We start from the raw sequence: 25,966 nt of genomic DNA, 5'->3' as shown, positions 1-25,966 counted from the left end.
GTCATATTATAAATCCTTTTGGTGGTACTGTTTTCTTTCAATTAAATTTGTTTCTTGCTTTTGTTCCTTGACCTCTCTTTTTGGGTGCTGGAATTTAATTCTTCTTTGGTGCTTATGTGAATGGCAACTTGATTTGGTTAAGGTTTAACCCTTTGCTAGGTGCTGGAAATTGGAGGATTAAAGGCCATCATTCTAAGGAGAAGACAAGGCCAAAGCCGAAACAAGCATTCTTGAGAAAACACTACAAACACTTGGAAGATCAACAAGCAAAGACAACAAGGAAGTGCACTAACCAAAAGAGGATCAACAAAGGGAGTTCTCTTATTTCCTTGCAACTTGATTTGTGTTAATTACCTCTTAATTACGCATTAGACGGTGAGTGTGTCTTCAAGGGCTCCAAGTGTCCAAGAAGCCTCACCTAGGGCCGACTAGTATAGAACTCTTTAATTAGCAATTGTTAATTGTTTTTAGTTGTTTCTATATTGCTTAATTAGTAACGTTTTGCATGTGTGGTTGTCTTGTTTAAGCTTTGTTAATTCGTCTAGCTTTGTTAATTAGTTAGCTTGCATTGTTTTCTTGCATTAAAATCTGATTTCTCAACTTAATTGTGTTCTAAGTGGTTTACTAAGAGAAAGCTTTGTGTGAAGACATTGGGGGATAGTTTTTGGCTAAGGCAAAGGCTTGGTATTTAAGTAGTCCTTTGTGACTCACCTCCCTTACCTGGAAAACTACCTTCTTTGACTTTCCTAAATTTTCTCAAGGTAAAATACTTGTATACACAAAGTTTTAGTCATGTCTTCTTCTTCTCATTCTACAAAGTCTATTGGAAGTGAATTAAAATCTTTAAAAACTCTTTTGAAAGAAGTTTCACAAACTGTGCAATCAATTGCTTATAGACAATTGGAGAGTGAGACTAAACTTAATGTTTTGACTAAAGCAAAGGATGAGAAGTCTCACATTCTAAAAAAATTACCTTCTCATGCATATATCTCTAAAGATCATGATTCTTTTGGGGAGGGAAGCATTAGAGTAAATGATTATTATCAAGCACCCCCTAGAAGACACAGAGGAGATAGAAAAGAACAAGAAAACCCAAGAGAGGTTAGGGTAGACCAACCCCATTTCCATGGAAAAGAAAATATAGAAGCTTGCCTAGATTGGGAAATGAGGGTAGAAAAATTGTTTGCTTCCCATAAAGAAAGAAAGGAAAGAAAAATACAAAAGAAGAGAGGGGAAGTCGAAAGGGAAGCTAAAGAAAAAGAAGAAAAAGAAAAGCATGAGAAGACCCTTGAAGGACAAAAGGCGTGGGAGAAGAGTGTTCCTTCCCACAAGGTCATTCAACAAGACCAAAGATTTAAAAATACCTTTGAAAATATGTGTCTTGTTGAACAACCTCAAAGCCTTACCTTTTGTAAAGGAACACTTGCAAGCCTAAGTGAAAAAGAAGAGTCTTTAAAAGAAGCTTGCATAGATAAAAATGAAATAGATTATTTCTCATATGTGCTAGGATATCACCAAGTGAATGTCAAGTTTTTTTATAAGCATCTACAAAAACAATTTTTTATGTGAAGTAGTGCCTAAAGAAACTTGTCATGTCTTATTGAGACAACCATTGCAAAGTGTACAAATCCTTATAAACAATGGTTGTCACAACGAGACTATCCTTACACATAAGAGAAAAAGTCTTCATGAAGGAGAACTCATGGGACAAATTAGAGTTGATAAAACTCTAGAGCTTTTAAAAGGAAAACTTTTGTCCCCCATGAGAAAAGAAGTTCAAAGACATTACCTTAGGTACAATTCTTGTTTTCAAACTACACCCAAGGCAATGTCTCATGAACTCTATACTCCTTCACCTTTTGCAAATGATCCTTGGGAAGATACAAATTTCATATTAGATCTTCCTAGGACAACAAAAGGTTTTGATTCAATTTTCATGGTTATGGATAAACTCTTCTCTAGAGAAGTGATACATCTTCATGGTTTATCCTCAAGCATAGTGTTGAATAGAGCTTCAAATTTTGCAAACCATGATTTGAGGATTTCCTTTGGAAAACTTGCAACTAAGTTGCACACTTTAAATTCTTATCATCCTCAAACGCATGGTCAAAATACTTTTGAAAATCTAGCTCTATCTACTATGCCTAGAATAATCATGAAGTGCACACACAACTCTAGAGATGAGCATACATACCATAAAGTAGTTCACAAAACTACTTATATTTCTACTTTTAAGGTTATATGTGGGCTAAATCATCTTTCTCCTTTTAAGTTGTTACCATCTCCTATAGGATTTATGCCTAAAGAGAAAGTAACCACAAATGCACATTTCAAAATGCATAAGATGATTAGAGAACACATACAACAATCAAAAGAGAAACATTGTCCAAAGTTGCCAAAACCAAAAGAAAAACAAAAATGGCAACATAGTAAAATTGATTTTCAAACTAACACCTATGCTTTATTTGATGATTTCTATAGGTGGACGTTTGATCCAGGAGGACAAGCTCTGGCGAAGCAAGAGGCTGCTATCCGAGATCAAGTCTGTAGATCTGAGGATAGATCTTCTCAAGAAGGAGGAGATGATGGACACCATCCAGCCACACTCATCCCCCTAGTTGAAGAAAAAGCTATGGATTTGTCCTCAAGCACAAGCCCACATGCAAGCCCACCAAAGGGTAGATTTGGGCCAACCATAGAGTTATGGCCAAGAGGATCCAAGAAGACGTTCTTTTACATGTTCAAATGCCATAAACTCTAGTGTAGAGTAGACTTTAATTTCTTGTCAAAATTAGCATAGGAACTTTATTTGTAATTTTCTTAGAATTAATTTTGGCACCTAAAACACCAACCTAGGTAAACTTAGAGTTTCTAAAAAAACCTCTAAATTTACCAAGGCCGGTCTACAAAACCCATGGAGGGGGTGAGCATAAAAACTAGACACACCCCTCCCCATGTGCTCATTTGTGCACCCATGTGCCATGTGCACCCATGTGCTTCACATTTACATTTCATTTGGCTAGCATTAGGGTTGCATTATGGTCCTCCTTAGCCTATAAAAGGAGGAGCCTACACCTTGTATTTTTATGTTTAATTGAGTAAGGTTATGCTGCCATTTTTGTGCACAAGCTTTACTTCTCCTAGAAATCTAGGCTCTAAACTTCAATCCTTTCACCTTCTCCCTTGAGCTGGCCAAACCACTCAAACACCATACTCATCATGCACCTACAAGGCCAACACAACTCCTAGGAGGGTCTTGATCATCTCACCCATTGCTTCCGCACCTTATTTTCTACTTTGATTCAAGAAGAACACATGAAAATGCCATCACCTCCAATGAGTAAATGAAGAAGCCAAAGTTGACCGATTGAGGCCATTCCTCGAGCATGGAATGTGGGAAACCTCGAATTGTATTTTCAGCTAAAATATTCTAGCCTAATGATTTCAGCTAGAATAGGGGCTCACCTTTTGACTTGATGTTTTGCGCAAGTTTTGTTGCTCAACTTTAATGCAAAGTTGAACCAAATCATTCAAGTCTTGATAAGGTAAGAGCTCTACTCTATCTCTTATCTCAAGTGATAGGCCACTAAGGAACCTAGCTATTGTGGTTTCCTCCTCTTCTCTAATGGATGCTCTCATCATGTAGAGCTCCATTTTTTGCCTATACTCTTCCACACTCATGTTCTTTTGTTGGAGCCTTTGGAGCTTGTCCATCAACTCCCTATGGTAGTAGGAAGGTATATGTCGACGTCTTAGGGCTCCCCTAAGGTCATTCCAATATGTAATGGAAGGTTCCCTATGAAGACGTCTTTCTCTTTTTCGAGAGTTCCACCAATACATGGCGTTCCCTTGGAAACTAAAGGTGGCTAAGGGTACCTTACGTTCCTCACTTACCCTATGGCAAGCAAAGAGTTGCTCTACCTTCATCTCCCAATCTAGATATATTTCTACATTTTCCTTACCATGAAAATGAGGTAGGTCTACTCTAGTTTCCCTTGGCACCTCTTGTTCCCTTTGCCTAGTTCTTCTAGAGGGATTCTACGGCTTCCCTCCCCTAGAGACTCAATACTTTGAGATGCATGAGTAAACGTTTTTTTTTATTTTTGTGTTTTTTGTGATTTCTCTTCTTGAGCTTTAGCCAACTCATTGATTTTGTTCTCATTCTCCAATTGTCTAAAAGAAATTAATTGGACCGCTTGTGATACTTCTTTCAAAAGAGTTTTCAAAGATTTTACTTCACTTTCTATAGACTTTGGAGAGTGAGAAGAAGAAGACATGGCTAAAACTTTGTGTATATAGATGTTTTACTTTGAGAAAGTTTAGGAAAGTTAAAGAAGGTAGTTTTCCAGGTAAGGGAGGTGAGTCACAAAGGACTACTTAAGTACCAAGCCTTTTCCTTGCCAAAAACTATCCTCCAATATCTTCACACAAGACTTTCTCTTAGTGAAACACTTAGAACACAAATAAGTTGAGAAATAAATGCAAGAAAACAATGTAAGCTAACTATGCAACAAGGCTAGTCGGTTTAGCACAAAATTTAAACAAAATTAAACATGCAAAGCGTTTCTACTAAAGCAATAGAATAGCAAATTCAAACAAGTAACAATTACTAAACAAGAATGCTATACTATTCGGCCCTAGGTGAGGCTTCTTGGACACTTGGAGCCCTTGAAGACACACTCACCGTCTAAAACGTAATTAAAAGGGTAATTAACAATAAACCAAGTTGCAAAGGAATTAAGAAAACTCCCTTTGTTGATCCTCTTTTTGGTTAGTGCACTTCCTTGTTGTCTATGCTTGTTTGATCCTCCAAGTGTTTGTAGTGTTTTCTTTTTCAAGAATGCTTGTTTCGGCTTTGGCTTTGTCTTCTCCTTAGAATGATGGTCTTAATTCTCCAATTTCCAGCACCTATCAAAGGGCTAAACCTTAACCAAGTCAAGTTTCAATCCACATAAGCACTAAAGAAGAGAAGAAATTCCAGCACCCAAATTAGAGGTCAAAGAACAAAAGCAAGAAACAATTAAATTGAATAAAACAGTACCACCAAAAGGATTTAGATTATGACAACTAGAAAGAGAGTCAAGAAATTAAAGCAACAAATAAAAGGTACTCAATTAAAGGTTGGCACACAAAAGAATTCCTAAAGAAAAGCACTAGATTAGATGACCAAATAAAAAAAAAACAGCACCACTGGAAAATGTTGTGGGCCAGAAAACGTGTTTGTTTCCCAATTTATGCTGAGCTGTATTTTTAAAATTTGACTCTGAAATTTGATATGCAAGAAATTCAGGATGTTATCTAAAATCTGGCTTTGGAATCACTCAAAACGCATGCACCATTTGTTTTTAATAAATTTTGCAATTTGGGTGTTCAGTTAGGCCAGCTGGAGCGCCTCAGATTTGCACTCTGATTTTAAAAGATTTATCATTTTTTTTCTGTTGCTTCTTTTGACCTAATTCTTTTTTTGTCCTTTCTATAACACTTTAAACTTGCATATTCCAGAGAATCAAAATTTTCCTATGAGTGGAAATATTTTTCTGGATCAAAACAGCCAAAACAGAGAAGGTGAAAACAGGGGAATCTGAAAACTGGAAACAAAAACAGCAAGATACCAAAGTTTAGACACAAAGGAAATTTGTGAAATAGAATTTGTGTATGATCTAAACACAAATGGAACTCAAACTAGAATTAAAAAGGCACCAAAAGAGCAAAGAACAGCAGATTCAAGCAATTAAAGAGACCCAAAATCAAGAAACAATCAAGTCAAATAAAAGGACTACTATGAATTGTTGACAATATGGATGAACATGACTTGACAAAACATGTATAGATTCAGAAAATTAAAGACTCAAAGCATAATATGAACCAAATAATGAAAGCAATAAAGACTCAAAAGCCTAAAAGAAAATAGCAACTCAAGGTGTATGGAATCCTATCACAAATTGCACAAGAACTTGTTCAAGAACAATTGAACAAGAGTGCTTCGGTTGGATCTTCCACAAAGCACACCAAACAAATTAAAATGTAAAAAACAGCAAGACAAGTATGGAAATTAAATGACAATATGAAATAAAGAAGAACTAAAATTGAAAAGACCAAGAGCTACTCATCTTGAAGAACCAAAGCTCATGATACAAAATGATGGCATTTCATGAAGTTCTTCTTGAATCAATGTAGAGTAATGGGGCGGAAGCAATGAATGAAGGTGAGCAAGATCCTCCTAGGAGTGGTGTTGATCTTGTAGGTGCATGCTATGTGTGGTTATTGGGTGGTTCGGCCAGCCCAAGGGAAAAGATGAAGGAATTGAAGTTTAGAGCCTAGGATTCTAGGGAGAAGCAAAGTTGAGCACAAATGGGCAGCATAACTTTACTCACAATAAACTTGCAAATACAAAGAGATGGCCTCCCTATTTATAAGCTAGATGGCCGTGATTCTTAAGCTAATACATAATGAAATGTAAACCAAATGAAATGCAAAGCATAGGCCATGTGCTATGACCGGTCACACCTAGCAAGTTTCTAGAATGTTTCCATCAAATGTGCTTTCTACACTACCCTATCTACTAAGTACCCCTATTGGGCCTTTATGCAACATGTACAAGGCTTTCTCTCTTCCATCCGTGGCTTCATCCACTTGTGCTTGTACATGCTTAGCCATTGACCTTGTGAGAGGACCTAGACGGTCTAATTCCACATCTAGACGCTCCATGGGTAGCCTCCCTCCTTCACGTCCTAGACGCTCATTCCTTGGAGCTAGACGCTCTCCTTGGTCTAGACGCTCTTCATGGTTTGGGCTTTGGCTGCCTTGGCTAGATGTGCTTGGCCCTCCTCCATCAATCCATGCAGGTGGTGTGTATAGCACATTCAGGCGCGACACAAGTAAATAGCCCTTGGAGGCGCTAAGGCCCGATTACGGTTAGGGTTTCCAAGGGAAGTTGCATGCATGACACGTGAATACTTAGGGCACCCACAGAACAGATGGCCCTGGAGATTTGGTGCACAAGTTTGTACCCAGGTGGCCATTCTGTTAGTCGTTGCACTCCAGTTAAGGGAAGTCTTATATGTCAGATTATGCTAAGATTACATAATAGCGGCACATGGACATTCTCCAAGGAACCCTAGACATGGGTAACAGAACAGAGGTAAACCATAGTTTCAACCTATATAAAGGGTGCTAAGAACCCTAGCAAGGTACACAATTTCTAAGATTGGAACTACCTTATACACTTATTGCTTTTTTGCCCGAATACTGACTTGAGCGTCAAAGTGCAAATGGCCGCTAGGGCACCCCTTTGTCTTTGCAGGTGAGAGGTTTCTTGATCAAGAAGGTACGATTCTCAAGCAAGATTGAAGGGCCAAAGCAGCTGTTGGAGTCAACCGGCCAGAACAAATCCTAACAGCGTACTCCCTCGTTTTTTGCTCCCTCTTCGACACCGGATTCTTCTTCGACGTTGGCTTCTTTTTCGACGTCGAAATCAAAATCAAAAGAGTCGGAGAGATGATTTACCTCTAAAATGAAATGATTCAAAGAGTAATTTCTCTCTGAAACGAAATCTTCCTCATCCTGGAGTTTCTTCACAGTGAAGCAGAAACAAACATTTTAAGAAAATTTTTCCAAGGTGTAGTTTTGTAAAAACATAAAATTAAAATAATAAAATATTTACCACCACTACAAAAAAAAGTGTATATTGTGGCGGTTATTTTCGTATATTGTGGCGGTTATAACTGCCACAATATACGTTTGTGGCGGTTTCCCAAACCGCCATAGAACTGGCCGCCACAAAGTTTAATGTGGCGGTTTTACGCTACCCGCCGCAACACCCGCCACTTTAAACATAGTATAAGTAATGACGGTTTTTATATGTAAGTAGTGTCAGTTATAACTGTCGCAATTTACATTCATTGAAGAAGATTCTGGTGTCATAATATACGTAAGTAGTGTCAGTTATAATTGTCGCAATTTACATTCATAGAAGAAAATTCTGGTGTCATAATATACGTAAGTATTGTCAGTTATAACTGTCGCAATTTACATTCGTTGAAGAAGATTCTAACGCCATAATATATGTAAATAGTGACGTTTTTAACTTACGTAATTTTAATTCTGAATAAATAAAATTTGTTTAATCTGTTTTATACAATTATAAAATTTAAAAATGCCATATTATACTAAAAATTGTGGCGGTTATTAATAACCGCCATAATAAAACTGCCATTTTTGACATTGTTTTTGTAGTGAAAGTTATAATCATCCATTCATTTCATTGAAAATTAAATCACACATAATAATGTTCAAAAGTTTATATGTAATTGAAAATTAAAACACATCAAAAGTTCATACATTCGTTTTAAATTACAACAGATAATTACAACACATGTGTTTTATACAATTAACCTAAATATAATATATTTTCATAATAAAATAAAATAATGTATAAAGTTATAATCATCCATTCATTTCATTGAAATCATTGAAAGTTAATGCACATAATATTGTTCAAAAGTTTATATATAATTGAAAATTAAAACACATAAAAAGTTCATACATCCCTAATAAGTTTAAAATTACATCACATAATTGTTCAAAAGTGCATACTTCCCTAATCAAGTTTAAAATTAAAAAATACATCCCTAATCAATTTTGCTTCCAGCACTTGATCCTACTACTTGATTAGGTGATGGAGCACCACTTCCAACATCTCATACCTGAAATAAATAATTTTAAATTAATGATTTTCAATGTTTATAATTATAAAATAAAAGACAACAATAAATATTTAAATATATTAAATATTGCAACTTCAAGACACTAAAACTTATTATGAAGTCTAAATTAAGTATTACATAGGCCGAAGTTTTAACAATACAAAGTAATATTAAAAATGATAAGTTTTCATCTAGAAACACAAATATGACAAATACTTCACATTGATTATTCATTTCTTTAAGAGAAATCAAAATGATATCTAGCCTTTTTTATTAACCTATTATGAACTCTGGTTTTTTGTCAATTTTCCTGTCCTTTGAACTATTTTTTAAGCCTTGCTTTGTAGTTTATATTATTCGGACCATACTAAAGTCCTGTCTTTAAATTAGTTTTCCAATCGGACCAACTAGTCCCTATCTTTAAAATACAGATTAATAAAACTTAAATTAACAATGTGATTAGGATAGTGATTATTTTATTTCACCAAAACATGAATTCCACCTATAGTGCATTTTATTGACTATCTTCTTATTCTATACTGTTTGATAAGCTCCTTTCTAAAAACAATAGAATACCTATACCTATAAATTTCATCCACAAGGAAAGAAAACACGAACCTGAATATATTGCATTGGACTTGAAGCAAGTAGAACAAATTGTCCTCCTAACTTCAATGTTAGATATATTGCATGTCTAGTAAGATGAACATCTTTTTATGAAACCAATATTGTTATACAACCAACCTATCAAATAAGAGAATAGAATATTTGAATTAATAAAGATTTTCAATTATGATAATAAGACATGAATTATTAATAACTTAAAATATCAAGAAAAAGAACATTGATTCTCCATATGCATGAGATGAAAGATGAGCAAGTTAGGTTATTTTCAAAAAAATCACAAACTATAACATTTTAAATACTAATTCAACACACAAATATGCTAATGGCTTATGATATAAACATTATGCAGAGTGCACTCGTTCAAAATGTAGTCTATACAACAAATATAATTATTTAAACAATATATAAGATATGACATGCGTAAGGTACATATCCACTTATTGTAAAAATTCGTAAAACATAATATATAATTGGAATTCTGAAATCCAAATTATGAACATACTTCTGGACATTAGTAAAAACAAAATAAAATTTTTAAGTAATCGGCTTCATAGAATAGTATCAATGTCATTCATACAGAGGAATGATTTCTATCTGTGGTTCATCAAGGGACCATTTTTACTTGTTTCTTTCAATATATTGCACACTTCTATATCTCATATGGGTATTGGATATTCATAACTTGATTTAAAGTCCAGTATACTTGGCTAATATTTATGGTTGAAGTATCCAAAGAGCATTGGCATCAAATACAAAATACAAACTAAAGTATTGGTGGTTCATAGAAATCACATGATGCCAGAATAAACTTTCAGCACATCGAATTAGTACCTATGCCTGGTTAACAAATATATCTAGATCTTAGACAGTCAGTATAAAATATCACAAACAATATTTTAGTACTTTTGATGGGTCAAATTCCTTAAATCGGACTAAAGCAACAAACTGATCATTCTATCTCATCAGGATCCATCAAGGTAAGCCACTTCAGTATATTCCAAAGACTTTAATGATGGATACGTTATAAATTAATAAGAACCTAAATCCTAAACATATATGAAAGAAAATGTGCAATCTAGCATATCTCATACAAAATAATGAAAGCATATCTACCCCTCAATAAGATGCAATGAAACAAGATTCTTGATATGACAACATCAGTATCAAGCATTTAAACCTTACATATTGGGGCGGTGTGGATCTCAGAGATTACCAAGCCAGTTGTCACTTTTCAAGTCAAAGTGTACAATGTTTTTTCCGTGTAGGTACTCCATGCCAAAGGCCACGTCCATTGCGATCAAAAGTCGCTTGCGCTTGTTAGGAATCCTAATATGATAACAACAGCATCAAGCTTTTATCAATAGGGAAACATATTAATCAGGGCAATGCAAAGTAACTAATAAACAAAAATGAGCATATACAGGGAACATGCCCACGAGTAGTATGAAAAATATACATGCCTTACTAGCAAGTATAAGCACAAGTAAATTAAAAGAAATCAGAAACCTAGCATTTTTCTATCTGTTTCATTAACTCTTGATTTTTGTTTTGCAGATCATCAACCAAGGATGCCTCTGCCAAAGCAATCTGAATTGTTATCTCAGCCTCAAGAAGTGCAGCCTCCTTTGATTTGGTTAGCCGATCTAGTGCTCTGTTGTCATCCTGCAGCTTTGCCACCTAAAAAACATAGCAACAAGGATAAACAATTTAGACTTGATTCTGATCATTAAATGAGACATCTGATCCTACCGGTTGACTTAGCGCAAGAGCGTTGCCTCGTCACGATCTTCCTCACCAGCTTGACACCACGTGCCCTCCAAGTCCACTCCACAGATAGCCTCTCTGAGAACCTGAAAAACACACAGTGGCGCCTCTGCGGCCGGTGGCGCTCCGACGCTCAAGTCAGTGACAAGAACACCCAAAAACTAAGAGAGAATATGCTCTGTAGGACCGTACTGTAGGCACACAACCCTAGCAGTATCAGCCGTAATGAAAAACGTACCTCTGCAAATTCTGTTAAGGTTACCTTTATAGTTAGGTTTCTTCTCTCTCTAAGCCGTTATGCCTTTGGACGCGTGGCTCGCATCCAGCCCTGCACGTGTCACCATCTGGACTGGGATAGCAGGTAGCGCCCAGCCCTACACGTGTCGTCACCTGAGCCAAGGCAACTTGAGCGTCATTTCTCCATTGCTCCCAACCCTACACGTGTCATCATCTAGGTTGGAGTAACTGGTAACATCCAACCCTACACGTGTCGTCATCTGGATTGGGGCAACCTGAACGTCATTCTTGTGTAGTAACCAGCCACACAGCCAAGTCCTCCACTCAAGGAGCAAGCTAGCGCACAATGCGCTGTGAAACATCACCCGACAGGGCGAGTATCGGATGCAACAAAGTGCATCATCTCTGTGATATCGCTCGTCGCAAGTGCCACCTTCCTTACTGCTACACCATGCATGCTCTAGCTGGGGAAACCTTGCCACCAACGAATGTCCTCTCTGGGAATCCTGTCGCTGATGAGCAATCTGTTCCCTTCAACCCACTCAGCCTTCACGCCCCATGCTGGTGCAACAGTCATCTTACTGAACTTACACGCTTGAGATTACCCTTGTGAACCTCTAACAGTTTTAACTAAGTTTACTGCGAGATCGGGCGACGTGCTCCTCGTGGCGACGTGTAAACCACCCGAGCTCCTAGCATTCTTTGGCAATCTCTCACCACCTGATCTCCTAGCACTCTCATACGGCGATTGCATCGTAACTCTGGTGACCGCCGGTCACGTACACTAGAGATCGGAGAACGCCAATTCAGTGTAACCGGCGACTATGCTCACTTCTGAACCATTCATCTTTTCTAGCCTACGTGTTCCACTGAGCACGCCCCACCCGGGCACGCGCAAGACACGTCATCGCACCCGATGACCTGGTCGGTACACAAGCCCCCCAGTCTCGAGCTGTGACTTGTTCAGCGAGGAGACTAAAGAGGTTTAAAACTGGCGGCTTACGTGGCTTTGCGCGTTGGCGCTAAGACTGTTCACTGACTCGACATTTCACCAACTCCTTCGATCAGTTGACACGTGGACCCATCAACGGCCATTGTTCACTGCCGTTTGCGCTTCCCACAACGTTCAAAACCCTTAAACCCTTCGCGCTATTCACTGTTTCATTATCGTTCTTCGTCTTCAATCATTCTGAACACTCTCTCTGCGAACTACAAAACCTACGTCTCCCTCAATCTTCAACTTCCTTCAACACTCATCCGATCGTCAAAAGGTAACTCTTTTACGCCTTCTACTGATATTTGTTGCATTTTAATCGGTTTGCATCATTCATTAACTTCCTGGAGCATACATTGTGGGTTGTTTCTCTTTTTTCTCGTAACTTAGAGCTTCGTTCTTGATAGCGTCTTTCCTAGCGAACTCTCATTCGTTTGTTCTGTCTTCTTCGTCTTCGATCGAGTCATTCTTTGCTATCCTCATTTCCTCCATTTTCTTTCCTTTGCAGTTCCTGCGATGGCTCAGACAAAGTCCACCGCTAACCCTCCTTCCTCATCGCGAAACCCTCCTCCCAAAACTCGTAGGGTTACCACTGGGACAAACCCTCCACCAACACGCAACCCCCCACGAGCCTCTGGTGCTCCTTCCTTACAGGCTGAGAGGCCTGCCTCATCTCATGCCAATCGTAACCAAGCAACCCCTCCGCAGGCCAGGGGATCCTCCCTTCCTTCACCAGACTACAAAAAGCTCTACCCTTGGGCCTCCCCGATTCTACTGAGGGAAACTTCATCGATAAATACTGAGGTGGGGGTACTCCGACTGAGGAAAGGGGATCAAGCTGATCTCTCATTTCACAAGGAGCACGACAGCAAAATGACAGTGCTGCCTTGCCCTCCTGGAGAGCTGATTTGCGTGGACGATAAGGGGGGCAACGGTGAATCGTTCTGCTTCATCTACGCCACGCTGTTCAAGAAAGTGAAACTTAGATTTCCTTTCACTCGCTTCGAGAGGGAGTTGTTGACCGAACTCGACATCGCCCCTGCCCAGCTCCATCCCAACAGCTGGGCATTCGTGAGGGCATTCGAGATTATTTGCGCGCACTTGGGGCTACCAGCTTCGGTGGATGTCTTCCTCTTTTTGTTCGAGGCAAAGAATCCAGAAGATCGCACCTGGGTCAGCCTGAACGGGATTGCTGGGAGGTCAATCCTCTCCATCTTCCAGAAATCCTACAAAGACTGGAAGGGGAAGTTCGTCAAGGTGTGCCAGAACAACCAAGACCCTTCACTACTTGATGGCTTCCCCTTGTATTGGGTAAACAAGGGGCACAAAGACTCCAAAGACAACTTCAGGAGACCAAGGAGTCTCGACAACATGGGGGCACTGGACAAAGACCTTTGTCTCTTCTGGAAGAATGTGGCCTCTGCCAACATCACCCTCCCCACTGCTCAGATAATCTCCTTCGAATTCCTTGAGGACCAACTCGAAATGTACATAGGTTAGCCCCCTTCCCAACACCAAGATTCTCACTTCGTGTATAAGCTGACCTAGGACTCTTACCACTCTGTCTTTGTGCTGTTTACTTATGTTATCTCCGTATGTATATGCCTGCATGCTCTGTTTTTTCTTTGGGGCATACCATTGACTTTACCTTGTGCAGACACAATGTTGGGCAAAGGAAGACTGGCTGAACTAAGGGCGATCGCCCGAGCCCACGAACTCGCGGCGGGCTTCCAAACGGTCCCGAACTCTGTTGCGGAGATCGCCGCCGCCCAGGGCCAATCCCCACCAGCTGGCCCAACCGCTGCTGCTGCTCTTCCAGCCCCCCAACGCAAAAAGCTACCTCTTAGGAAGGCCAAAAGGAAAGCCCCCAGGGTAGTATCTGACGAAGAGGCGGATGAGAGCACCGAGGATGGGCTAATCTGCAAAAGAAGGAGGGTGGCGGTTTCTGAGGCCCCAGCAATTGAGAGCGTCGTTCCAAACTTCATCGAGGACCCTCCAGTGCCTCCACTCCATTTGAGTCCGCTGGGGGCGTTCCTGTTTCAAACGCATCAATTGCTGAGGCTGCTCCTGATCAACTTGCTGATACGCAAGCCTCCTCACAAGCTGCCGAGGAGCCGCCTGCCTCACCACCACGCCTCGAAGTCTCCCCGTCGTTCAACCTTGCGAGGGTGGTGGTGAACACCAACCTTCGCCTCCACCAGCAACCTCAGGCCTCCCAGCCGCTCTTCAAGGAGCTTTGAAGTCCTTCACCGTGCGCCTAAGTGCCATGGTTGACGATTGTCTTCCCCAAATCGTCTGCGAAGGGCTCAAAGACTCCCTGGAGATGTTTGAGCTCGACAATCGGATCAACCAGAAGGTGGCAAGCACCGTGAAAGCTGAAGCCGAAAAGACCAAGTGCGACATGATGATGCAAGGCTTAGAGTTTTCGCGAGTTGAAAACGCCCTCAAGGACGAGCTCCAGAGCGTGCGGCAAGACAACAAAGAGCTGCGCAAAAAGCTTCATGACAAACTCCAAGACGCCGTCGAGCTGGAGAGCAAGATCGTCCCTCTGAGGGAAAAAATTTCCGCGCTGGAGGAGGCAAGGACGACTGACGCTCAGAAGATGGCCAACCTGGAGAAGAGGTCAATCGAGAGAGAGACCCTTCTGGGAAAGGCTGAGCAAGATCGGGATAAGGCCTCCCAAGAACTTAATGAGACTGCCGTTGAGCTTGCTCGAGTTCGCGAGGAGAACAGCGGGCTCAAGAAGAAGGTCGACGAGCTCTTGCTTGAAGTCACACAGGTTCGTGAAGAGAATAGTGGGTTCAAGACGAAGATCGACGAGCTTCAGCTTCAGGCTGCCCAGGTTCTAACTTCCGGCTTTGGCACTGCTTTGGAGCAGTTTGCTTGCAAATATTCCAACCTTGATCTTTCTGAGTTCTCAGTGTACAACGAGGTGGTGGATGGCAAGATCGTGCCCCCGATCGACTCATCTCCTTGAAGACTCTTATGCTTTACCTTGTTCTGTAATAATTTTCATTTTGTTCGAACTGTTCGATGCTCATGTGCACATATATGCACATATACATATATATACATATATATATAGTCTTCTAACTCATCTGCTGCGCAATCAACTGATTTAGCTAACGTAACTGGCGAAACTTGCTCAACTGCGTGAACTCAGCAATACTTGAGCTTAACCCTCCGTGTACCGCTTTTAACACGAGCAAATTGTTAACCTTATAACAAACTTGGAAAACTGTTAACTCAAAGTGAATTTGAGCAACTATCAACTCTTCGGCGATGACATTCAATAAAACTTGCGAACTTAAGGCAACGAACCTTAACGTAAGATCACTCACTAGGCAGTAGGGTTTGACTCAAACTAGTATTAAAATACAGTTTACCTGATCTGCCAAGTGAAGTGCCCCCTACTTCTGTCATCGCCCGGAACTCTTCTGATCTGGTACTCGCCGCACAACCCCTTCACTGTCTCAACTTTCACGCCATAAGGTTCTGGCGATGTTACCTCTCTTCTTTTCATGACTTGATCATTGTTCCCTCATCTGGGGGTAGAGGCGCCTTTCGGATCCTTCTCTACCTCCCTGAGTTTCAAAACAATGATTTGGTCTTACTGGGTCAACATTTATGTTTCACTTAAAGGGGGAAAGGCATTTTCCTTCCCTTCCCACAATTTAAGGTCGCAAACACCCCTGACCTTTCAGCTCGTCTTGCCTGAACTCACTCGGTGAGAAGGACTTTATCTTGCCTGAACTCACTTTAAGGTGAGAAGGACTTTATCTGGTGCCTCAACTTGCCCAGGGCGTACATCTCCACCCCCCTGGATGCACTGAGGACTTTTAATCTTGCCTCTATCTGCTGGTGTAGAGAGGTCTTTTAATCTGTTCTCGCCTGCGCTCGCACAAAGTCGAGGAGGACTTTATCTCTTTCTCGCCTCAAGACGCGCGAGGGCGTTGAGGTCTTTAATCATTGTTGGTGCCTCCAATCGCCGAAAGACGACGAGGTCTTTAAAACTTTTAACTGATGCCGCCGACCGCCGAAAAACGATGGGGACTTTAAAACTTTTAACTGAGAGCATGCAATACAATTTTACTGTTGCCCTAGATCACATACGAGTAATAAGGCCTTTTTTCTAAAACTCTCGAAGCCATAAGCATGCAAACATAGAAGCTTTAAACTTTGAAAAACTCTCCTTTATTGGGTGGCCTCATTAAAAACCCTCCTTAGGGAAAAAAGAGTGCCCCCTTGAAATTGTTTTAACAGAAACTATTCAAATCTCTTCATATTCGTCTTTACTTACAAGGCTTTAACTGTAATACGACTTGAGATGTGTGGCGTTCCAAGTGCGAGGAATCGCCCCTCCTTCTAACGTCTCCAAGCGGTAGGCGCCATTCCCGAGCGCCTCGGTTATTCTAAACGGTCCCGTCCACTTGGGCGATAACTTGTTCTGCATCTCATACTGATGGGCCTTCCTCATCACCAGATCGCTGCTTCTAAACTGCCTTGTCATTACCTTAGAGTTGTACCTTCGCTCAACTCTTCTCTTTACTGCTTCGGCTTTCACTCTCGTCTCCTCCCTGACCTCATCCAGCAAATCCAGATTCATTCTTCTTTCTTCGTTTGAGTCTTCCGCCACGAAGTTCTGGAATCTCGGCGAGCTTTCCTGGATTTCGACTGGAATCATCGCATCACATCCATAAACCAAACTAAAGGGGGTCTCGTGGGTTCCTGACTGCTCAGTGGTGTGGTATGCCCAAACTATATGGGGTACCCCTTCAGCCCACGATCCTTTAGCTTTCTCTAATCTTCTCTTTAAACCTCTCAGCAACACCCGATTGGCAGACTCCACTTGGCCATTCGTCTGTGGGTGCTCGACGGATGCAAACACCTGTTGTATCCCCACCTCTTCGCACAGCTTTTTCAAGAGGTGACTTGCAAACTGAGTCCCATTTTCTGACACCAGGCGTTTGGACACACCAAACCGGCACACTATGTTCTTCCATACAAAGCTCTCGATCTTGTGTGCGGTGATCTAGGCCACTGGCTCCGCTTCGATCCACTTGGTGAAGTATTCAATCGCCACCACCAAGTACTTCATCTGCCTGATCGCCAATGGGAAGGGTCCCAGAATGTCAATTTCCCAAGTATGGAACGGCCAGGGGCTGTAAATCGACTTCAGCTCTTCTGGGGTGCCTTGTGCCAATCGGCGTGCTGCTGGCATTGCTTGCAACGCTGGGCGTATCTCTTGCAATCTTCTCTCATCGTGGGCCAGTAAGCCTGCACGGATAGTCCTTGTCGCCAGCGATCGACCTCCAATGTGGCTCCCGCAAATTCCCTCATGGAGCTCAGCCATAATCCTCGTGCACTTCTCTCCGTGTATACATACAAGAAGGGGGTGTGTGAATCCAAACCTGTACAGCTCGCCGTCAATAAGGGTAAACTTGTTGGAGCTCTTCTTTATTTTTCTGGCCTCAGTTGAGTCAATTGGAAGCACACCATCCGCTAAATAACGTTCGTAAGGCGTTATCCACGTGTCTGGCTCGTGGACAGCGCAAATCTGCATCGATCTTGCCCCTTCTTCTGTTGGGCGCCCTCAACGCCCTCAACGCCCTTCTTCTGGAATCCTGCGTTAGGGATCTATGACTTCTCGCTGGTCTTCCCATTGATCTACAAACATGGAGAACTTGGTGGTCTGCCACGAATGCTCGAGGCGCTTTCAAAGTTTTTTGAATGACAGTCCTCTACCTACCCCCCTTGCCCGAACTGGCGAGCTTGGCTAGCAAGTCAGCTCGGGCATTCTGTTCTCTTGGCACGTGCACCACTTCAAATGAAGCGAAAGATCTTCTTAGCTCTTGCACGTACTCCAAGTAGGCTGCCATCTGCGGGTCCTTGGCTTGGAACTCGCCAGTTACTTGTCATGTGACCAACAACGAGTCGCTCTTGGCCATCAGCACTCTCGCCCCCATTTCCTTAGCCAGCAGGATTCCAGCGATCAAAGCCTCATACTCTGCTTGGTTGTTGCTTGCTTTGAAAGAGAACCTCAATGACTGCTCTATCAACACTCCGTTGGGCCCTTCCAAAATGACCCCAGCCCCGCTGCCCAACTGGTTGGACGACCCATCAACAGAGAGTACCCAGCGAAAGTCACCCTCGGCGTTTTGTGCCACTTCGGAGGACAACTCGACCACGAAATCGGCGAAGACTTGCCCTTTGATCGATCCTCGGGGTTCATACTTGATGTCGAACTCCGAAAGCTCGACCGCCCACTTCACCATCCTTCCAGCCACGTCGGGCTTCTTCAAAACCTTCTGGATTGGCAGATCAGTCATCACCAGTACCGTGAAGCTCTGGAAGTAATGGCGCAATCTCCTCGCCGAGAATACAACTGCTAATGCTGCCTTTTCTAGGGCCTGGTACCTTACCTCCGGGCCTTGCAGCACCTTGCTAACGAAATATATAGGCCTTTGGGTCTGGTCCTGATCCTGCACTAGCACTGCGCTGATCGCCCTCTCAGTTATGGCAAAGTACAGCCTGAGGGGTGTTATGTCTTGGGGCTTGCACAGAACTGGAGGGCTCGCCAAATATTCCTTGAGCTTTACGAAGGCCTCCTCACACTCCTTTGTCCAAACAAATGTGTTGTTCCTCTTCAAACATTGGAAGTATGGGTGGCCCTTCTCTCCGCTTGCCGATACGAATCGAGACAGGGCGGCCATCCGCCCCGTGAGTTGCTGCACCTCCTTCACATTGGCGGGGCTCCTCATTGCCAAAATGGCGGCGCACTTCTCGGGGTTAGCCTCAATTCCCCTCTCTGACAGAAGAAACCCCAGAAATTTCCCTGCTTCTACACCAAAAACGCACTTTTCAGGATTCAGTTTTAGCTTGTACCTGGCTATTGTGGTGAACAACTCTTCCAAGTCTGTGACATGCTTGTCTTTCTCCAGGGACGTCACGACCATGTCGTCGACGTATGCCTGCACATTCCTTCCGAGCATGGGCGCGAGCACCTTGTCCATCAGCCTTTGGTACGTGGCTCCTGCATTCTTCAACCCGAAGGGCATTACCTTGTAGCAATAACATGACCTTTCCGTCTTGAAGGCGGTCTTCTCTTCGTCCATGGGGTGCATTTTGATTTGGTTGTACCCCGAGAAGGCATCCAGAAAACTGAGCAGCTTGCACCTTGAGGCACTGTCTACTAGGGCGTCAATGCTTGGCAAAGGGTAAGAGTCCTTCGGGCAGGCCTTGTTCAAGTCTGTAAAGTCAACGCACATCCGCCATTTTCCGCTGCTCTTCTTGACCAGGACGACGTTAGCGAGCCATTCAGGATATTGGATTTCCATGATGTGGCCCGCTGCAAGTAGTTTCCGTGTCTCTTCTTTGATCGCCTGTCTCTTCTCCTCATTGAATTTTCTTCTTCTTTGGCGGATGGGCCTGACTTGGGGGTCCATCGATGGCACAAGAAATCGGGGTCGATCCCCGGCATATCTGAAGCAGCCCACGCAAACGCATCCAAGTGTCTACTTATTACCTCGGCGATCTGGTTTTGCGTCTTGCTATCCAGGGTTCTTCCCAACTTAAACACCTTACCGCTGATCTCCTTCTCGAGCCATTCCTCTACTGGCTCAGGTTTCCTCTCGCTGGCGATCAGCGCCCTCGCGATACCGGTTTCTCTGGCGGTCTCTGAGCAGTTCCTCTCCGACCTCGCCTCTACATTCCCCATCGGCACATCGCGCTCCGGCTCCACGCCAGGGGGTGGCGTTGTGGTTACGTGGCACACAGACCTCTTGTTCTTTGAGGCTGTTTTCGTAACACTTCTTCGCCTCCTTCTGGTCGGAGCAAATAGTGATGATCACACCCTCCACAGACGGCAGTTTGACCTTCATGTGCCTTGTCGAAGGCACAGCTCCTGTTCTGTTGAGCGTTGGCCTCCCCAGCAGTATGTTGTACGCTGACGGGGCGTTTACAACAAGGTACCTGACCTTCTCCGTTCGTGAGGCCAAGCCGTCAGTGAAGGTCGTCCTCAGCTCGATATACCCCCTCACCTGCACTTGGTCGCCGGCAAAACCGTACAAGCAGCCCCCATATGGTCTTAGCTGATCAGGGGACAGTTGTAACTTCTCAAAGGTTCGCCAAAACATCACATCTGATGAGCTTCCTTGGTCAACCAGCACCCGGTGGACGGTCCTTCCCGCCGTGACAAGCGAGATCACAATAGGGTCGTTGTCGTGAGGCGCCACGTCCCTGCGGTCCCCTTTGGTGAACGTGATGTCCACGTCGGGCAAGTGATCCTCAAAGACTTCCACTGACATTATCGACCTCGCATACCTCTTTCGTTGCGACGCTGTGCACCCCCCGCCGGAGAATCCGCCAGCTATGGTGTGGATCTCGCCATGAATAGGCACCTCGTGCTGTTGCCCTCCGCTGCTCGCCGGTTGAGACCCTGATGCTTGGTCCGCTTGCTTCTCTAGCAAGTAATCCTTCAGGAAACCACATTTGACTAGCTCGGCGAGCTGGTGCCCCAGAGCCAAACACGAATTGATAGAGTGGCCAAAACTCTTGTGGAACTCGCACCATGCGTCTGGCTTTGGCCCCAAAATCTTCTCCGCCGTTTTCTCAGGCACTTTGAGCCTGGCAGCTATGTTTGGGATGGCGATCAAATCAGCCAAACCCATCACAAACTCATACCTCGGGGGGCGATTACTCTCCCTGGGGTGCCCTGGTCCCTTGCTCTTATTTTTCTTAGGGTCGTAAGGATGACGCGTCCTTTGATCCCTTTTTCCCGCTGCCGCCTCCATTACCCTCTGAGGTTGTACCCTTGCTTGGGTGCGCGGTTTAGCTGGGGCCACATTTCCTCTCTTCTCGGTGACCTCGCTCTCGGCGGCGATGTGAGCCACAGCACGTCGCCGGATTTCAGCGAACGTGGCGGGGTGGCTCCTGATGAGCGACTCACTAAAAGGCCCAGGCAACACGCCCTTTTTGAAGGCGTGCACGAACATCTCTTCGTCCTTTCCTGGCAAACAGACTATCCGAGCTCCGAATCTGTTTAGGAAGTCCTTCAAGGACTCCCCTTGGTACTGCCTTATATCAAACAAGTCGTAAGACACCAAAGGTGGCGCCTTGTTCACTATGTACTGCTCAACAAACATCTTGGAAAACTGTTGGAACGTGGTAATGTGGCCAGTGGGTATATTGACGAACCAGTCCAACACCGTTCCGCTCAAAGTGCTCATGAACACCTTACAATACACCGCGTCTGAGCCCCTTGAGAGCATCATCTGAGTATGAAACGCCGTGAGATGGGCTTCAGGGTCCTCCACCCAGTGAAAGACGTTTTCACTGCCACAGTGTTAGCCGGGACTACCGAGTCCATGATCTCTTGGGAAAATGGCATAGGAAAGCTGCATGGTGGGGATGGGGGTGCAGATCTGTCCCCTGCCGCACGCTCCTCCCGCTCCTGAAGGGCTTTGCGCAGCTCTTCGTTGATCCTGTTGAGCTCTTCGTTCCATGCTTGCGAGGCCACCAGCGCCTCGTGCATCCTTTCCTGCTCAGAACGCGATGCAGCCATTTTTTCCTACCGCGTCCTCATCATGTCTATCACTTGCGTCATGGACACAACATCTTCGTCTTTTGATGGCGCAACTGAACTGGAGCGCGTTGTCCTCATCCTTCCTCAGCAAACTCAGCGGCTCAAAGAACTCCAAACAAACGGTGAAAACTCCAGGAGTCGACTGCGATAGCGAGCAGTCGAATAGAAAACACTCGAAGCACCACAAACACAAACTATGGTTGGGAATCACCTTTTATACGGCCCCACGGTGGGCGCCAGATGATCCTGCCGGTTGACTTAGCGCAAGAGCGTTGCCTCGTCACGATCTTCCTCACCAGCTTGACACCACGTGCCCTCCAAAGTCCACTCCACAGATAGCCTCTCTGAGAACCTGAAAAACACACAGTGGCACCTCTGCGGCTGGTGGCGCTCCGACGCTCAAGTCAGTGACAAGAACACCCAAAAACTAAGAGAGAATATGCTCTGTAGGACCGTACTGTAGGCACACAACCCTAACAGTATCAGCCGTAATGAAAAACGTACCTCTGCAAATTCTGTTAAGGTTACCTTTATAGCTAGGTTTCTTCTCTCTCTAAGCCGTTATGCCTTTGGACGCGTGGCTCGCATCCAGCCCTGCACGTGTCACCATCTGGACTGGGATAGCAGGTAGCGCCCAGCCCTACACGTGTCGTCACCTGAGCCAAGGCAACTTGAGCGTCATTTCTCCATTGCTCCCAGCCCTACACGTGTCATCATCTAGGTTGGAGTAACTAGTAACATCCAACCCTACACGTGTCGTCATCTGGATTGGGGCAACCTGAATGTCATTCTTGTGTAGTAACCAGCCACACAGCCAAGTCCTCCACTCAAGGAGTAAGCTAGCGCACAATGCGCTGTGAAACATCACCCGACAGGGCGAGTATCGGATGCAAAAAAGTGCATCATCTCTGTGATATCGCTCGTCGCAAGTGCCACCTTCCTTACTGCTACACCATGCATGCTCTAGTTGGGGAAACCTTGCCACCAACGAATATCCCCTCTGGCTATCCTGTCGCTGATGAGCAATCTGTTCCCTTCAACCCACTCAGCCTTCACGCCCCATGCTAGCACAACAGTCATCTTACTTAACTTACACGCTTAAGATTACCCTTCTGAGCCTCTAACAGTTTTAACTGAGTTTACTGCGAGATCGGGCGACGTGCTCCTCGTGGCGACGTGTAAACCACCCGAGCTCCTAGCATTCTTCGGCGATCTCTCACCACCTGATCTCCTAGCACTCTCATACGGCGATTGCGTCGTAACTCTGGTGACCGCCGGTCACGCACACTAGAGATCGGACAACGCCAATTCAGTGTAACCGGCGACTATGCTCACTTCTGAACCATTCATCTTTTCTAGCCTACGTGTTCCACTGAGCACGCCCCACCCGGGCACGCGCAAGACACGTCATCGCACCCGATGCCCTGGTCGGTACAACATCCATGGGACATCAAATAGCTAAATTAACTACCATCCAATCCCAGGTAAAAATAAATTCAATGCATAACATACTAATCAAAATGTACCTCCATCCTAGTGAGATTCAACTCTGCCTCCAGGGGCACGATAATAGCTTCAATAAGAGGCATTTCATCATCTTTCTGTGCAGCATGAACTCTTAGAAGCGTGGCTTTTGCAGCGAATTGTACAGCCAGTGCTGCCCCCTTCTCTTCATTGACTTTTTTTGTTTCAAGGCTCTGTCAAACATATTACTACCATTAAGTTGCTTGGAAATAATAGTTATTAAGAAGTGAAGAAAAAAATCCAATGAGATAATAACTAGTGTAACTACTAGTACTACCTTACTTTCCAGAAGAACTTCAACAGCTTTTTGCATGCCATGAATAAAAATCAAGCAAGCAACTAAAGAACTCATCTGGTTTGCTCTAATGGGCATATCTTGTGCTCTAAACTTGGCTTTTGCTTTAATAATATTCTTTTAGCTTTTTCAAAAACAAAAAATTGAACTAATGCCTACAGAACCCAATATATATTTATAATGCCATATCTAATCTATATTCCCATTGATAATAAGAATACACTTCAATACATACGGTATGCAGACGAATTTAAAGCATAGACGGATAAACAAAAGTGGCAGTCATATCCATGTCAAACTTGTAGTTCAAGAACAATGATGTAAACTTAGAAAATCAATTTTGATCAGGGCATGATCAAATACTAGTTTGTTACACAGTTTATTCAAATTACCTCTTTGGTCAACTTCGATCTTCTTCATAATCCATCACTCCACCAGATTCAGAGCAAATCTCCTCATGCCTCTGAAGTCGATGTCGGCCTACTTATAGTGTTTAACTTCTGCCACGAAGTAAGTAAGACACGTCAACCAATATATTTCAACCATAAAGAACAACAGGCAATTATGTATATAATTAAGGCAATACTTCTACATTATCTAACACAACTCCAAATCCAAACATAAGATTAATGCAGCACACAACAACAGCTATATATGGCTAAAAACTTAAAATGTTGTTTTGATGAAAACATTAATGGATAAGCAGTTATGGAGAGAGTCTGGATCATATTCCTAAGTTGATCAGGCCTCAAGTCCCTCCCGGCTGCAAATTGGACTTCAAAGCATCGACGCATCGACGCAACTGATCCAGCTTTCCTCGGACTATTCCCGCATACATGCATTCATTAATAAGAAAATATTCAAGTTCACGAACATTTGCCACATCTAACTCCTGCATCAATTGGTCATAGGGCATCTAATAATAAAACTTCCTCGTCTATCATCTCAGTTTTCAAAGATTTTAATGCATTATATACTTCAAGCTCAATTGATTTAAATCCTAATTAGTTATTCTATTAACCAAATCCTAACAGATATTATCTATACTAGAAGACTATCCAGCAATAGATTTTGAACCAGAACAAACGATGACGGACAAAAATTTGAAATCCTTGCGAGGAGGCGGCAATGGCGGGCAGAAGAAACGAATCGAAGACAGTGGAGGTTAGGTTTAGGTTTCGCGAATGCAAGAGTGAAGACGCGTGAATGCTAGGGTGAAGAATTAACTTAGGTTTCGCGAAGAGAGTGAAGGCGAGAGTGAAGAGAGGTTTTGTGAAGAGTATTTTACAAAGAGAGAGAGGGAAGAGAGGTAGGGTTTTGTGAGTGTTTAATGAAGAGTGTTTTGCGGAGTGAGAGGGAAATGAGGTTTAGGTTTCCAAAGAGTTAAAGGAGACTGTAAAAATGGAAGGAGAACTGTGACAGGATAATTGTGGCGGTTATTAAAATGTCGTATTATACGAATATTTGTGACGGTTATTAATAACCACCATATTAAAACCGCCACTTTATACATGATTTTTTGTAGTGCACAAGTTAAATAAGATTTTGAATGTTGTGGATTGCATTTTGAATGATATAGTATGATGAAAATTGTATGGAACTGAATTCATTCATTTGGGATAATATATGGACTGATGTTTGTTTGTGTATTAAGTATTGAGGTCTATGTGGTAAAAGAGATCTCCTAGACTAAGATATCAGGTGGTTAGAAGCTGATGTGGGAATTGATGCACACCATGACATATGAGATTCACAGCTTGGGTTGTATTAAACTTACTCTGATCCTTAAGTCTTGGGTATTGGATCAGGTGTTAGTCTCTGGTAGTACTTACTTAATACGGGTCTTCTGGAAGGTGTCAATTGTTATTATGTTTGTTGAGTATCTTGGATGTGTAGATCCATGTGGGATCTATGTGATTGTTTTATGTTGAGATTTGAAGAAGATTGAATAATTGAGAAATTGATCCATTTAATTTTATTTCCTCTTTTGATTGAATTGTGTATGTTATAAAATTTTATTTTCACTACTTTATCCTTGCTTTTCTTGTTGTGTTGTGAACTGTGATGACTGGACTATGTATACGAGTAGATGATCATACGGTGCAGGAGAGCCTAAAAGGCTTTAGAGTTTTGTTTTGAGCTATGAATTATAAATATTTGTATTTCTATAAGCCTTAATCATATATTAGGAATGTTTTGAAAAACTCTAAGCTTGTATAGACACATGTAGAACTTGT

The 25,966-nt window shown here is 42.9% G+C and overlaps 1 protein-coding gene across 1 annotated transcript; it reads right to left on the bottom strand.

Moving 5' to 3' along the window:
* Positions 1-9,844: 9,844 nt before the first annotated feature.
* On the bottom strand, positions 9,845-23,807 carry LOC137834239 (microtubule-associated protein 70-1-like). Its single transcript, XM_068642301.1, has 4 exons — positions 23,712-23,807; positions 23,437-23,607; positions 10,839-11,009; positions 9,845-10,658 (listed from the first exon to the last, which is right to left on the bottom strand). The coding sequence occupies exons 1-3, from the start codon at positions 23,805-23,807 to the stop codon at positions 10,839-10,841; spliced, it is 438 nt and encodes a 145-aa protein (XP_068498402.1). The 3' UTR covers positions 9,845-10,658.
* Positions 23,808-25,966: the final 2,159 nt, after the last annotated feature.

This window comes from Phaseolus vulgaris, chromosome 5 (genome assembly GCF_000499845.2).
Source record: "Phaseolus vulgaris cultivar G19833 chromosome 5, P. vulgaris v2.0, whole genome shotgun sequence".
NCBI lineage: Eukaryota > Viridiplantae > Streptophyta > Magnoliopsida > Fabales > Fabaceae > Phaseolus > Phaseolus vulgaris.
This window is presented reverse-complemented; position numbering and strand designations above follow the sequence as displayed.